The sequence below is a fragment of the Sceloporus occidentalis genome, unplaced genomic scaffold (assembly GCF_023333645.1).
Source record: "Sceloporus occidentalis isolate IW3139 unplaced genomic scaffold, rSceOcc1.0.p SCAF_94, whole genome shotgun sequence".
Taxonomy (NCBI): Eukaryota; Metazoa; Chordata; class Lepidosauria; order Squamata; family Phrynosomatidae; genus Sceloporus; species Sceloporus occidentalis.
This window is the reverse complement of record NW_028317074.1, coordinates 585,917-598,941: the sequence shown is the minus strand read 5'-3', so window position 1 is coordinate 598,941 and position 13,025 is coordinate 585,917. Positions and strand designations below refer to the sequence as shown.

Here is a 13,025-nt window from a genome sequence, read left to right as displayed (position 1 = left end):
CTGGATCGGGGTGAATCGCTGGATGTCGTATATCTTGATTTTTCCAAAGCATTTGATACGGTGCCACATAAAAGGCTCGTACATAAAATGAGAATGCTTGGGCTGGGGGAGAATGTGTGTATGTGGGTAAGTAACTGGCTCAGTGATAGGAAACAGAGGGTGGTTATTAATGGTACATACTCTGAGTGGGTGACTGTTGCTAGTGGGGTACCACAGGGGTCAGTTTTGGGTCCTATTCTTTTTAATATATTTATTAATGACCTTGTAGAGGGATTGCATAGTAAAGTATCAATCTTTGCAGACGATACTAAGCTCTGTAACGTGGTTAACACAATAGAGGACAGCGCACGATTACAAATGGATCTGCATAGGTTGGAGGCTTGGGCTGGGATGTGGCAGATGAGGTTCAACACAGATAAATGTAAGGTTATGCACATGGGGAAGAAAAATCCAGGCTGGGAATATGTATTAAATGGGAAAACACTGGGGACGACTGACATGGAAAAGGACTTAGGAGTTTTAGTTAACAGTAAATTTACCTGTAGCGACCAGTGTCAGGCAGCTGCTGCTAAGGCAAATAAAATCATGGGGTGCATCAAAAGGGGCATAGATGCCCACGACAAGGAAATAATTCTACCCCTGTACAAGTCACTAGTCAGACCACACATGGAATACTGTGTACAGTACTGGGCACCAGTGTACAAGAAAGATATAGTGGAGCTGGAGAGGGTTCAAAGACGGGCAACCAGAGTAATAAGGGGAATGGGAGGACTACAGTACCCAGAAAGATTATCAGAATTGGGGTTATTTAGTTTGGAAAAAAGACGGCTTAGGGGGGATTTAATAACTATGTATAAATATATAAGGGGACAGTACAGAGATCACTCCCAGGACCTATTTATACCCAGGACTGTATCTATAACAAGGGGACATCCTCTACGGCTGGAGGAAAGAAGGTTTCTACACCAGCACAGACGGGGGTTCTTTACAGTAAGAGCGGTGAGATTATGGAACTCTCTGCCAGAGGAAGTGGTGATGGTAAACTCAATAAAAGAGTTCAAAAGGAGCCTGGACGTGTTTCTTGAAAGCAATAATATTACAAGTTATGGATATTAGATTAATAGGGACAGAACGTTGATCCAGGGATTTATTCTGATTGCCATATTTGGAGTCGGGAAGGAATTTTCCCCCTGGTATGGGGCAATTGGCATCTGCTTCATAAGGGTTTTTTGCCTTCCTCTGGATCAACACAGTAGGGACACAATATGTATATAGGTTGAACTTGATGGACTTTGGTCTTTTTTCAACCTTATGAACTATGTTACTATGTTACTATGATTTTCAGGCCAACCTGTTGATTATGTGAAAGATTATCTCCCATTCCACATATATCACTCTTGCTCAAAAGTGTAAGGAATATTTTAAGATGTAAAATGTAAAAGCAGCAATTAAGTAATTATATAAAAAAAAAAAAATTACAAAATTAAATTAAAACCTCACATAACAATACAAGCTTAATATGGGTTAAAAGTCCTACTACTACTTTGAAAACTACAAAATAGTATTAAGGCATCATACACATTACTATTTGTGAAGACTTTACCCATGTTGACCAATATGGCAATTATACAACAGAAAATGGAAAAGGGGGGGTTCTTTAAAAGGATGACTGATGTCATCAGTGGTCAGGAGCACGGCTTATTCCGTTGATCCTGAGAAACACTAAGCAAAAATCCTAAGGGCCGTGAGATGTCCCAATTCAAAGTTTATGGTGTCCACGATAAGATCTCTTTTTGATTTTAAAGTAAGCAATGATGGAAATAAAGCCTTTCACATTTAAATATATGTTATATTAAGGAATTACATACATTCTCATATGACAGATGAACATTTACGGTGTGCTGATAAACAGGCTTGTTACCTATAGATTGCACTACACAAATTCTTAGCAAATGTACACGTAAAAAAAAAAAACAAAACATTTGCTGCTCAGCAGGACCCATACCCAATTACGCAATGCACGCAACTAGTGAATAGAATATAAATGCTATGCACATGCTACTAATTAAGTATCATTAATTAATCTAAGACATTTGATCTATACCTCTTGCCAGCCAATTTTCCAGCTTTTTGGAGTGCACTTTTGTAATTTATGCACCAGAAAATAGTAAAATGCATTTTAATGTATATTAATCTTTCATTATAACCCAAATATATATATACTCCAAATAATTGATCACCACTTAAAAAGTATGGAGTTTCACTGTTGAGAAAGAAAAAAAAACTGGCAGAAATAATTGTATCATTACATGGTTATTTACAAGATTTGGTCAATAACAATGCCAGATAAATAAGATGGGTTTGATATCTTTACGGTCTTTTTCCCAGTTTCTATAATTTAACTATAAAAAATTGGCAGTTTTATAGGAAATCAATTCTGTCATATCAGAGGTGGGGAACCAAAATGTAACATTTGGACAGACAAAATGTTTAGATCTACCCAGAATAGACTTGGGTGCACCCCATGTCCATACATCTTTAAATGTATAAGAGCATGTCATATTTAATCGATCACGATTTAAAAGTCACAGTAGCCAGATGTAGCCTTATAGCTACCACTCAGTAATTCAGCATTTCAGTAAATCAGAAATATTACAGTTCTTCAGAGTACACTCTTTTACGATGCTAACTAGCTTCCCTTTATACTAACACACAACTGACAACTAGCATTATGCAAGAACTAGTCCAAAAGCCCTACCAACTGGCTGATGGTCCAGGCGAGTGAACGGGCACACATATCATAAAAAAATCTGAATCAAACATTTACTTGGGGAAAATGCCATCTTTCAATCTTAAGTCTTTTGGCTGGGAAAGGCACCCTTTGTTTTCAGATCACTGAACTGGTTCAAGAAAGTTGCTCTGTAACCTAGAATTATTATTTTTGGGGCTTTTCCCGAGATTCAAACCAAAATACCTAGGTCAGCATGTAGAGGAAAAAGGATGTTCAACAAATGTAAACAAAAATACTGGAAAAGGGGCTTGGGGATAAGAGCAGAAGGAGCTTGTTCTCCAGACGTGTGTTCTGGAGTCTCCAAGACAAGTTCTCACATCACATCCACATCTTGCAAACCAGAGCTTGTGTCGGGTGATCCAGAGCAACTGGAGATGGTTACAATTTGTGAAGTGTTTGCAGGAGAGTGTGTCGGGCCTGGGGATTTGATTCCAGAGCACGGTTAGGCCTGAAAACAAAGACATAAGTAAGATGCTGCCAATACTGCCAAAACAAGGAATACATGAAGAGTTAAGTTCTTTCTTTAGGTCTATGAAAGAAAGTTAGAACTACTTATCACATGTAAAGCTCTCCTCTGGGAAAGGTTTTGGTTTAACTGGGCGAAACACTTACTTTGAGATGAAAGCCAGAAGAACAGGCACCAGAGACTTGGGGAAATAATTCTGTTGCACCACATGATTTAATGTCAGTAAAGGACCGTTCAAATGTGGGATGGTTTTAATTTTGTCTTCGCTCTGTCATTGGAAGGGGAAAAAAATAAAGGCCATTTGAACCAATGTATTTAAACATTTTCTTAATGTTTACATAAAAACCATGTACTCATTTGAGTATGGCAAATACCGACACTACCAGACAAATAATTGGATAAATAGCTAAAGCGTACTACGAAATTAGTCTCTTCATTTTTACATCAGTAGAAAACTAGACTATTTAGAATAAAAAAAAACAAAAAACACTAACATTTGCCTATTTAAAAGGGACAACTCAGTGTCCCAGGGTGCTCCCTGAACAATTAAAGCATATAAAAGTAAATGTGCATACAAGGGGTACTACTCTGTGGAATCCTTCAAATCATTTGCATGGGAGGCATAACAAAAAATTTCAAGTGGTGCGTCCCTTTGGCAGTTTCTTGACCCAATAGTCACTATTGGCCAGGGGTTCTCAAACTGCGGCCCTCCAGCTGCTGCAGGACTACATCTCCCATACTCCTCAGCCAGCCCCTTAGCTGAAGGAGCATTATGGGAGATGTAGTCCTGCAGCAGCTGGAGGGCCGCAGTTTGAGAACCCCTGCTATTGGCACTGGTGGTTTGTTGCGTCCTAAAGGTTTATTTGCTTAAAATGGAACTTACCAGCATACTATTATATCATGAGATTTCAAGGAGAGCTTTCCTGGAAGCACACAACTGGCGCTCTGATTTCAATTGGAGCCCTTACCCACCAGTAATAGGCTACCATGCGCAATCACAGGTTTGCGAGCAAAACAAAGTTCCGATAGCATATATTATTTCACTACAAAATGCATTACCTTAAGAAGTCCCATACGCACAAGCAAACTGGTGATAAATGCGTCTTGCTGGAATAAAGAACTATCAAAAGCCTTCCTCATCAAGGTATCTAGGTCAGAAGATGAACAAAAATACTGATTGTAACAAACAATTTTCTAAAGAAAACAGAACAGTTAAGAGAACAACCCACATACCTACAGTTTCCTCCACAGCTGCCTTCACAGCACCATCATCCCTGTACACTGAAGAAACTTGGATGAACGTCTGTACTACCTTTTCCACATTGGCAACATCAGTCTGAAAGAACAGAGGTTTTAGAACGTAAGCGAACAACTTTGCGCCATTGCAGAAAAGTTGTGTGATGTGGGATACTGGAATGTCTCTTTAAATATATATACACATCACTAAGGCTGGATAGATCATGGTAACCCTGGCAAAAATCAGTTATTACTGCCGGCGACTGGACAAAATCATTAGTGCTTTGGTGCTTTACGTGTTTTGTACTTATTGAACTGAGGTAATACCATGTAGAGCTATTTAAGTAGCAGATTTCCCAACTTATATGTTTTACAAACAGAAACGCACAGTGATCAGAAGATAAAAGCTTTCTCAAAGGGATCAAACCTACTTGCTGTGCTATGAGGGAACGTTTAGGACCCATCTGCAAAAGTTTTTCTGGAGACGGGAAGCCAAGGAAAGTGGACGCATCAACAGGAGCGCGGGGAGGTGAAACAGGTGCTGACTCCTGGGGGAAGTTTGAAGAGAAATTTATGCATTTACCAACATACTAAAGTTAAGAGCATTGTTGAACAATTTTAAATTTCCAAAGCATTACTTGGAGCCTGGAATACAGAAATAGTGATACAACACTACAGTTTAAAAAATGTTTAAAGAGAAAACCAACTGCTACATAAACTCACAAAAACAGAAATTAAAGCAGCTAGTAAAGATTAGTTACCATTACTACACTGGCTGCACGCAACCAACAGATTTAGCCTATATTTTCTCGTTGTCTACAGTTAATGGGGGTTAATAAAACATTTCTGATTAGTAAAGGGGAGCCCCTCCTCTACCTTGTTTGAACTCAGGGACAGACTTCAGGTCTCATAAAACCAACGCAAAGTGTCTTTAAATTCAAATGACTATATACAGTCATTGACAGTTCAATTGAGGTTTTGATCACAAAGTCAGTAGCCTGTTTGGTGCAGTTGATTAAGACCTTGCTTACTGAGAATGTCAAAAAAAACAACACTTTTAGAGTTAGTGGTCAGAAGATGAATGTAATGCTTCACTGGCAAGAAAAGCAAGAATATGAAGGCAGTTTTGACAGATATACAGACTACAGGCACCTGCTGTTCACATACATTTGTTGTAATTTTCTTGGACAACTCTTCTTTTTGGTCATCTTCATCTCTGCCTTCCTCCTCCTCATCATCATCTTCTTCCTCTTCCTCATCATCATCATCGTCGTCATCATCATCGTCATCTTCTTCATCCTCCTCCTCTTCATCATCATCGCCTTCATCATCACTGCATGATGGTGAATATAATTTCTTAAAATAGCACCCTCACTGTCATGATGCAGGTTTTAATACCTTCCCCCAAATTAGCATAAATGTTTTGTAATTCACACCAACACAGAATTTTGTGAAGTGTAGGGAAAATTATAGCATTAAGGAAATGTATTGCCCATCAAGGGACCACACAGTGTGGTGCTAAAAAATTTACTATTAAATCTAATTTTGTCGATCCAATTGATAATTTTGTGGCAGGGGTGGAGGGGGGCATTGTGGTGCAAAACAAAACAAAAACAGCTACCTACTGTTAGAAGAAAATAGCACAAGCAAAAAAATGTATAATGCAGGGAAAAGCCAGTGCATTAAGAGCACTCAAATTACAGAAATTATAGAAAAACATTAGGATAGATGAAGTATACACCTTAATTACCTTAATGATCCCAGGACTGTGCCCATATTAAAACTATCCAAAATTTCTTGCATGTGCTCACAACCCTCTTCACCAAGGCAATTTCCTACAATACAAAAGCACATGCACTTGTAATATTGGAATAGTTAATAAGCATACCTAGGTACTGTTACTCCCTCGGTACCCAAGGGTTCTGGACATGCTTAATTTAAACAAATCTAACAATTTTTTAAGTGTGGTTGATGAACAAGACTGTAAGCTCGTTTGAGCAGGGCCCTCCTCACCTGTTGTCTGTTTGTTATATTACATGCTACTTGTTATGTACTGTCTACCCATTGTACAGCGCTACAGAATTTGATGGCGCTATATAAAACAAATAATAATAATGAACCCCCACTACTTAGGAACAACATAAATTATACACACTTATCACTCTCTCCTTGCCTTACAATTAGAATAAGGCGAGACGGGGAGATTAAACACTGATAGCTGAGTTTAGGGAAGCACAGTGGTCACAGTACATGTGAACACTGATTGACAATCATGTGACAAGGGACAGCTGCCTTGGCCCAACACATCTCCTACTGCCAGCACCCACATGATATACCAACCACCACTCAGACTCTCTTGTGTGCATATGCTCCCATTTATTTACTTCCATCATTGATCGGTGGCATGCAAATGGTACAATGGAGGTTAAACAATGCATATGAAAAGTACATACAAAGTGTTTTGATAAGGCTGTCAGACACCAGAGTGTCCCTTTAATTTCCTCCATATCCCTGTCAAACATACCATTCAAGTCCAGTTTCTCCAGTTCAGATTTATGTTCCACAGACTCCGCCAATGTCAAAGCCGCATCTCTTTTAATCTCACAGAAGGAGAGATTAAGTTCCTATAACGAAGAGCAATTCAGATTTCAGGATAGGACTTTGGTCATATTAGGGGGAAAAGAAAACAAAAAAACAAAAAACCCCATACCTTCAATTTGTGTAATCCTTCTTTCAAAGCACCAGCAATAGCATATGCTCCTTTGGAACGCACCAAACAATCCCCAAAATTAATTTGTTCCACCTGGCGAAGTGTCTTCAGAGCCTAAATAAAATGGAGAATTATTTTTATTCATCATCTCAAATCATAAAATAAAAACACCATGGTTACATGAGAACATACAAGACAAGCATTTTATATTACTATGGGTAGAATGAAACTGAACAGATGACCCCACACAGAAGAGCAAAGGTAACACCACTGAGCTCCCCTTTCATGAAGGAAACAATGTAATTGTATATTTGATTATGGTGCACTTAACGGTAAGAACAAAAAAGGATAAATAAACTGAGGGCATTACAAGTATCTTACCTCTGCCATTGCAATTCCTCCTTTGTCTGTGAATGTGTTGTCATTAAGGTTGATGACCTTCAGTAGAGGGTTGGCCTTAAAGGATTCTGCCAATGCTGTGATTCCAGGGTGGTTAATGCCATTCTGGGGCATGTGTACTTCCTCCAAGGTACCAATCAACTTGATAATAAAAAAATTGCATCACTGAGGATTCATTGTATTGTAAGATAGAAGATACACGAGACATTAATATACACTACTGATACACACCCGAAAAGCGTCTGCTAACGCAGTGGCCCCATCATTCTCTAAGCGGTTTCTACCTGCCACAAACACTTTCAGACTCAAAGGCTTTCCAGTAACACTTGACTTTTTATGGCACTCTGTTAAAGCAGCAGCAAGGATCTAAAAAAGTTAAAAGGTCAAATACTCGAGTTATACAGAATTCTGTTACACAAAATTTACGTTTGTAAAACAGGTTACAAACAGTACAGAAAAAAAAATAACCCTATGACAGCAGTTCCAGCAATTGACACCACTCAATCTGGTTGCGCTAATGCTCAATGCTTTATAAACTACACTTTAATATGCAATATGTTTGTAAACTATGACGGTAAACTGTCCTTTTGGTTCAACATGTTTTGGAGACAAATCTACATTTAAGAGGTGCTAGCTATCCACCTACCTTTCCTCCACCAATGCCCATGCCACAGTTATTCAGTTTAAGCTGCTGCAAAGTAAAGCAGGCAGGACTCTTGAGAAGTGCTTCAAAGCCCCGTACTCCATCCGGTCCAAATGCATTATCACTAAGGTCCAGCTCTGTTAGCTGTGCTCCAGCAGTTATCAACGCGTCACCCAAAGAAATCTATAACGAACAAACAGGTTCAGTGGCTATTCAGTACAATACGTGTCCAGGAACAAGGAAAAACAAAATAATGCTGTTAGAATGATTAAATACCTACCAGAGCTGGTGGGATTTCAGACCTCAGCCTCCCTGTAAACATGTCGCTCCAATGACAACGCTAAAGAAGTTGAAGGGGGAAAAAAAAAAGATATATATTAACATGAAGAGGATTATACAGTGGCAAGAAAAAGCAAGCGAACCCTTTGGAATCACCAGCATTTATGTATAAACTCGTCTTAAAATATGATACGATCCTCATCTAAGTTACAATAATGAACACAATCTGTTTTAAATATTAAATTATCAAATACATCATTCTAACACTCACAGTGTGGGTTGGAAATAGTATGTAAACCCTTAGGCTAGTCTCTTCTATTGGAGTCAGCAGTCCAATCAATGTAACAGGATTTGAAATGCGTTTTAGAGCTACTTTGACATAAAAAAAACCCAAAAAACATTTTTGACTTCTATATTATCAAGACGCATCTGCTGATGTGAACCATGCCTCACAAAAATGAATCTCAGAACTACAATCAGGAATTGTTGTTTTACATATTCATCAGTCCACAGACAAATTGTTTATAAACTAAGACGATTTAGTACTGCGGCTACTCTTCCTAGAAGTGGGCGCTCCCAGCCATAACGACTCCAAAGGCACAATTCTTGAACAGGTAAAAAAGAACCGTAGAGTAACAGCTGAAGGAAACATTGGAACAGGCTGCAATCTCTGATCATGAGTCTACCATTTGCAAAAAAATTGAACAGGCATCGGAGTCCACAGCAAAACACCAGAAAAAGCCACTGCTCACCCCCCGCCCCCCCAAAAAGGATGAATTGTTTGGGAAGAACACACAGCACTACCTCTTTCCTCTCCCATATTCAGGATTTTACCCATGCTGTACACTATGTAATCCCCTCCTCCATTCTTCCCCTTGTACGCAACTTTCAAAAGCTCTCTGAAAACCCACCTTTATCAAGAAGCGTACAACCTTTCCTTCCAACACTCATAGCCCTCATCCTAATCAAGCCCTCTAAACGATCAACAACCTCAACCGTTCAGATGATCCGGACCCTTACCAGCTCATACCCATCCAAGCAGTCCTCTTATTGTTTTACTTCCCCCTCCACCACCGATTATACTCTAAGCTGGCAAGAGCCGGGCCCTCTTCTGCTATTGTACCAGTTTGCTTTCGTGTACTGATTGCAACAGCGCTACGGAATCTGCTCTTCACACCAGAGATCCTAACAATATGGTCGAGGTTAAGCAGTTCTGGAAGGAAGAATGGTCTAAATTTCCTCCTGAACACTGTGCAGATCTGATCCGCAGCTACTGGAAGCGTATGTTTGATGTTATTGTTGCCAAAAGTGGTTCAACCAGTTATTAAATTCAAGGAATGACTTACTTTTTCCACCAGCACCGTGAATGTTTAATAGGCGTGTTCAATAAAGGCATGAAAGATTATTATTGTTTGTGTGTTATTGGCATAAGCACATTGTGTTTCTCTCCACAAATGACTTAGATGAAGATCAGATCACATTTTAAAACAATGCAGAAAAAGGGGTTCACTTACTTTTTTTGCCACCGTTTATGCACACAAAATAGGTCTTTTAATGCTTTACCTTCGCCTTGTCTCTAAGGTAACAAAATAGTTAACACGACACACTTAAGGGTGTGACAATTCAACTAAATCACCTTTAGATCTGGTTTCCTTTCAAGAGCCTTGGCTATCGCTTTTGCCGCCTCCACACCAAAAGTGTTTCCTTCCAGTCGCAAAGCCTCCAGCCCTTCGAACGCATCGATCTCTCTGATCACCTCCTCTGCTACAAGTTTAAGGCAGAAAAATAAATCAGTAAATTCCAATGAAGAACAGAAGGGTTTATTCACTAGGTTGAGAGTTTGCCATAGAGTTGCACTTCACTAATTACTATGAAGGGCAAGCACAAGCCAAGTTCCTCCACCCTGAATGGCTGAGATGGCCCTATAAAATACCTAATTGAACATGTAAAGATAGTTTAAAGTAATCGTGCTGATTAATCTATAGATTACACGGGGACAGCCAAGCTCTTCCTGCAACAGAATCTCACTGGGGATAAATAATGTATAATAAAGCCAATGTGCTGAAGCACAACTCTCCTTTTAGTGAACGGACCCAAAGCGTTGTGGCTTCTTGGTGATTTACAAACACTTACGTACAAATGGGACGGAACTTATCTAACCAAAACTAAAAAGATATTACTGGAATAGATTTTTAAAGAAACCAAAATGCATTCCCTAGTAGGGCTGCAACTAACGATTATTTTAATAATCGATTAGTTGGCCGATTAATCAGATAAAAAAAATGCAATTTTTTTTCAATTTAAAAAAATTTAATAAAAACAGTACAATTTACACTTTCATCTCTTTATTGCAATGGCCTCTCTCTCTCTCTATTCACCTTCTTATTTTACTGACATAATAAAAGCTACAAGAACCCAAACAGTGTTTCTCAAACTAGGTTTGAATACAAAGTTATTAGTAAATAATAATTCATATGTTAACTATTTTTCATATTTAATAAAAACTATGAGAAGAAAGCCTTGTTTAAATTTTTTTTTATTTACCAAACTGACCCCCAGCTTGCCACTCTGCCCCCATACATGCCTTATATCTCTTATATGCCAGATTCCACTGTGCCCCCTGATATACCACTGTGCCCGATATGCCTTATACTCGTTATATGCCAGTGATATGCAACTGAGCCCCCTGATATACCTTTTACCCCCAGATGTTTTATGCCCCCCTGATATGCCTAATATCGATATGCCTTATACCCCCTATATGCCACTGAGCCCCCTGATATACCTTTTACCCCCAGATATGTTTTATGCCCCCCTGATATGCCTAATATCGATATGCCTTATACCCCCTATATGCCCTGAAATTCATAATAACCCCCATACACCACAATAACTCACCCATACACCACTCTGGCTCCTCCCCCTCCCATACACCACTCTGGCTCCTCCCCCTCCCATACACCACTCTGGCTCCTCCCCCTCCCATACACCACTCTGGCTCCTCCCCCCTCCCATACACCACTCTGGCTCCTCCCCCCTCCCATACACCACTCTGGCTCCTCCCCCCTCCCATACACCACTCTGCCTCCTCCCCCCTCCCATACACCACTCTGCCTCCTCCCCCCTCCCATACACCACTCTGCCTCCTCCCCCCTCCCATACTCCACTCTGCCTCCTCCCCCTCCCATACACCACTTTGGCTCCTCCCCCCCATACTCCACTGCCTCCTGTCAGCAATGGAGGTTCACAAGACACCAGGGAGCCGGGTAGAGAGGCAGAGTGGCGTATGGGAGGGGGAGGAGGCAGAGTGGCGTATGGGAGGGGGAGGAGGCAGAGTGGCGTATGGGAGGGGGAGGAGGCAGAGTGGCGTATGGGAGGGGGAGGAGGCAGAGTGGCGTATGGGAGGGGGAGGAGGCAGAGTGGCGTATGGGAGGGGGAGGAGGCAGAGTGGCGTGTGGGAGGGTGGCTCCCATACACGATTATTATCGATTAGTTGTTTCAGCCCTATTCCCTAGCATTCAAAGAAAGTAACAAGACCAGCCATGTTAATATTTTTTCCCGATCCCTGCATGGAGAATGCAATTGGAGCGCCCCATAATGCCCACGCACTAGAGCCAGCAGGCCTGTCTTCTACGAGGAAGGCAGAAGTAAATGAGCAAAGTTATCAAGTGAAACATCTTTAGTTTACCTATAAGGACATTACATGCTTCAGTGATGTTGGTTGGGAGAGGAGTCTAGGGGTCTAGTTCTTAACTCAAAAAGCACAGATGTATTTTCCTGCAGCATTTTGTGGCCACTGCACTAAAAAATTTTATTGGACAGACATAATAAACTGCTGCGTGGTTTTGCAAACACCAAATACCATTCAACCGCAAACATTCTCATCAATTGTACAGCTAATTCTTTTCTTAACAAAGCAAATAAAGTTCTTACCATCTTCAGCTGTGTTTAGTTTCAGAGTCTTTCCTTTAAAGCTCAGCTCTCCTCCTCCCACCTGTGTCTTTGCCAGGGAATCAGCAAGCTGAGAGATGTCTTCAGATGCCATCGCTGCTGGTTACTCTGATAAAATGACGGCAGATGTACAGATCAGTACCTGCACAACAGGTAATATCACCCTGAAGCATAAAGGCATTACAAACGTTGAACTTTCTGCCTCTTTGTTCCAGCCTAAATTGCTACATTACTATGTACATAAGACAATACAATATGACAATATGAAACGCAAAGCCACTTAAAGGAACAATACAATGTCTCTGACACCCCCACAGAAGAATGCATATTATAGTTTTCAGTACTTCAATATCCATTCTTCCACATTGTCTTCCTCCTCCATAGTCAGACGATTCCTGACACTGCTTGGCTGCTCACAGCTGTCACTCAGCGTCAGGAAAGCGCTCAGCTGAAGTCAAAGAGAGGACTTTCCAGAGATGCGCACGGGGTTTAGACAGACCAGCGCGCAGTGCGTGCATTAAAGCGCACATGATGCCTGGACTGTCCCCTT

At 40.4% G+C, this 13,025-nt stretch overlaps 1 protein-coding gene across 3 annotated transcripts; it reads right to left on the bottom strand.

Annotated features, from left to right (window-relative positions):
• Nucleotides 1–3,169: 3,169 nt before the first annotated feature.
• On the bottom strand, nucleotides 3,170–12,569 carry LOC149284358 (ran GTPase-activating protein 1-like). Of its 3 annotated transcripts, none has more exons than XM_089496819.1 (15): nucleotides 12,458–12,569; nucleotides 10,161–10,288; nucleotides 8,526–8,585; nucleotides 8,249–8,428; nucleotides 7,834–7,968; nucleotides 7,585–7,743; nucleotides 7,204–7,317; nucleotides 7,018–7,117; nucleotides 6,244–6,328; nucleotides 5,640–5,826; nucleotides 4,925–5,041; nucleotides 4,491–4,593; nucleotides 4,317–4,405; nucleotides 3,404–3,525; nucleotides 3,170–3,239 (listed from the first exon to the last, which is right to left on the bottom strand). In XM_089496819.1, exons 1-15 carry the CDS (start codon nucleotides 12,567–12,569, stop codon nucleotides 3,170–3,172), a joined length of 1,761 nt encoding a protein of 586 aa, XP_089352945.1. The 3 variants fall into 3 exon arrangements, with proteins under 3 accessions (XP_089352945.1, XP_089352946.1, XP_089352947.1); XM_089496820.1 differs by having other exon boundaries at nucleotides 5,646–5,826; XM_089496821.1 differs by having other exon boundaries at nucleotides 5,661–5,826.
• Nucleotides 12,570–13,025: the final 456 nt, after the last annotated feature.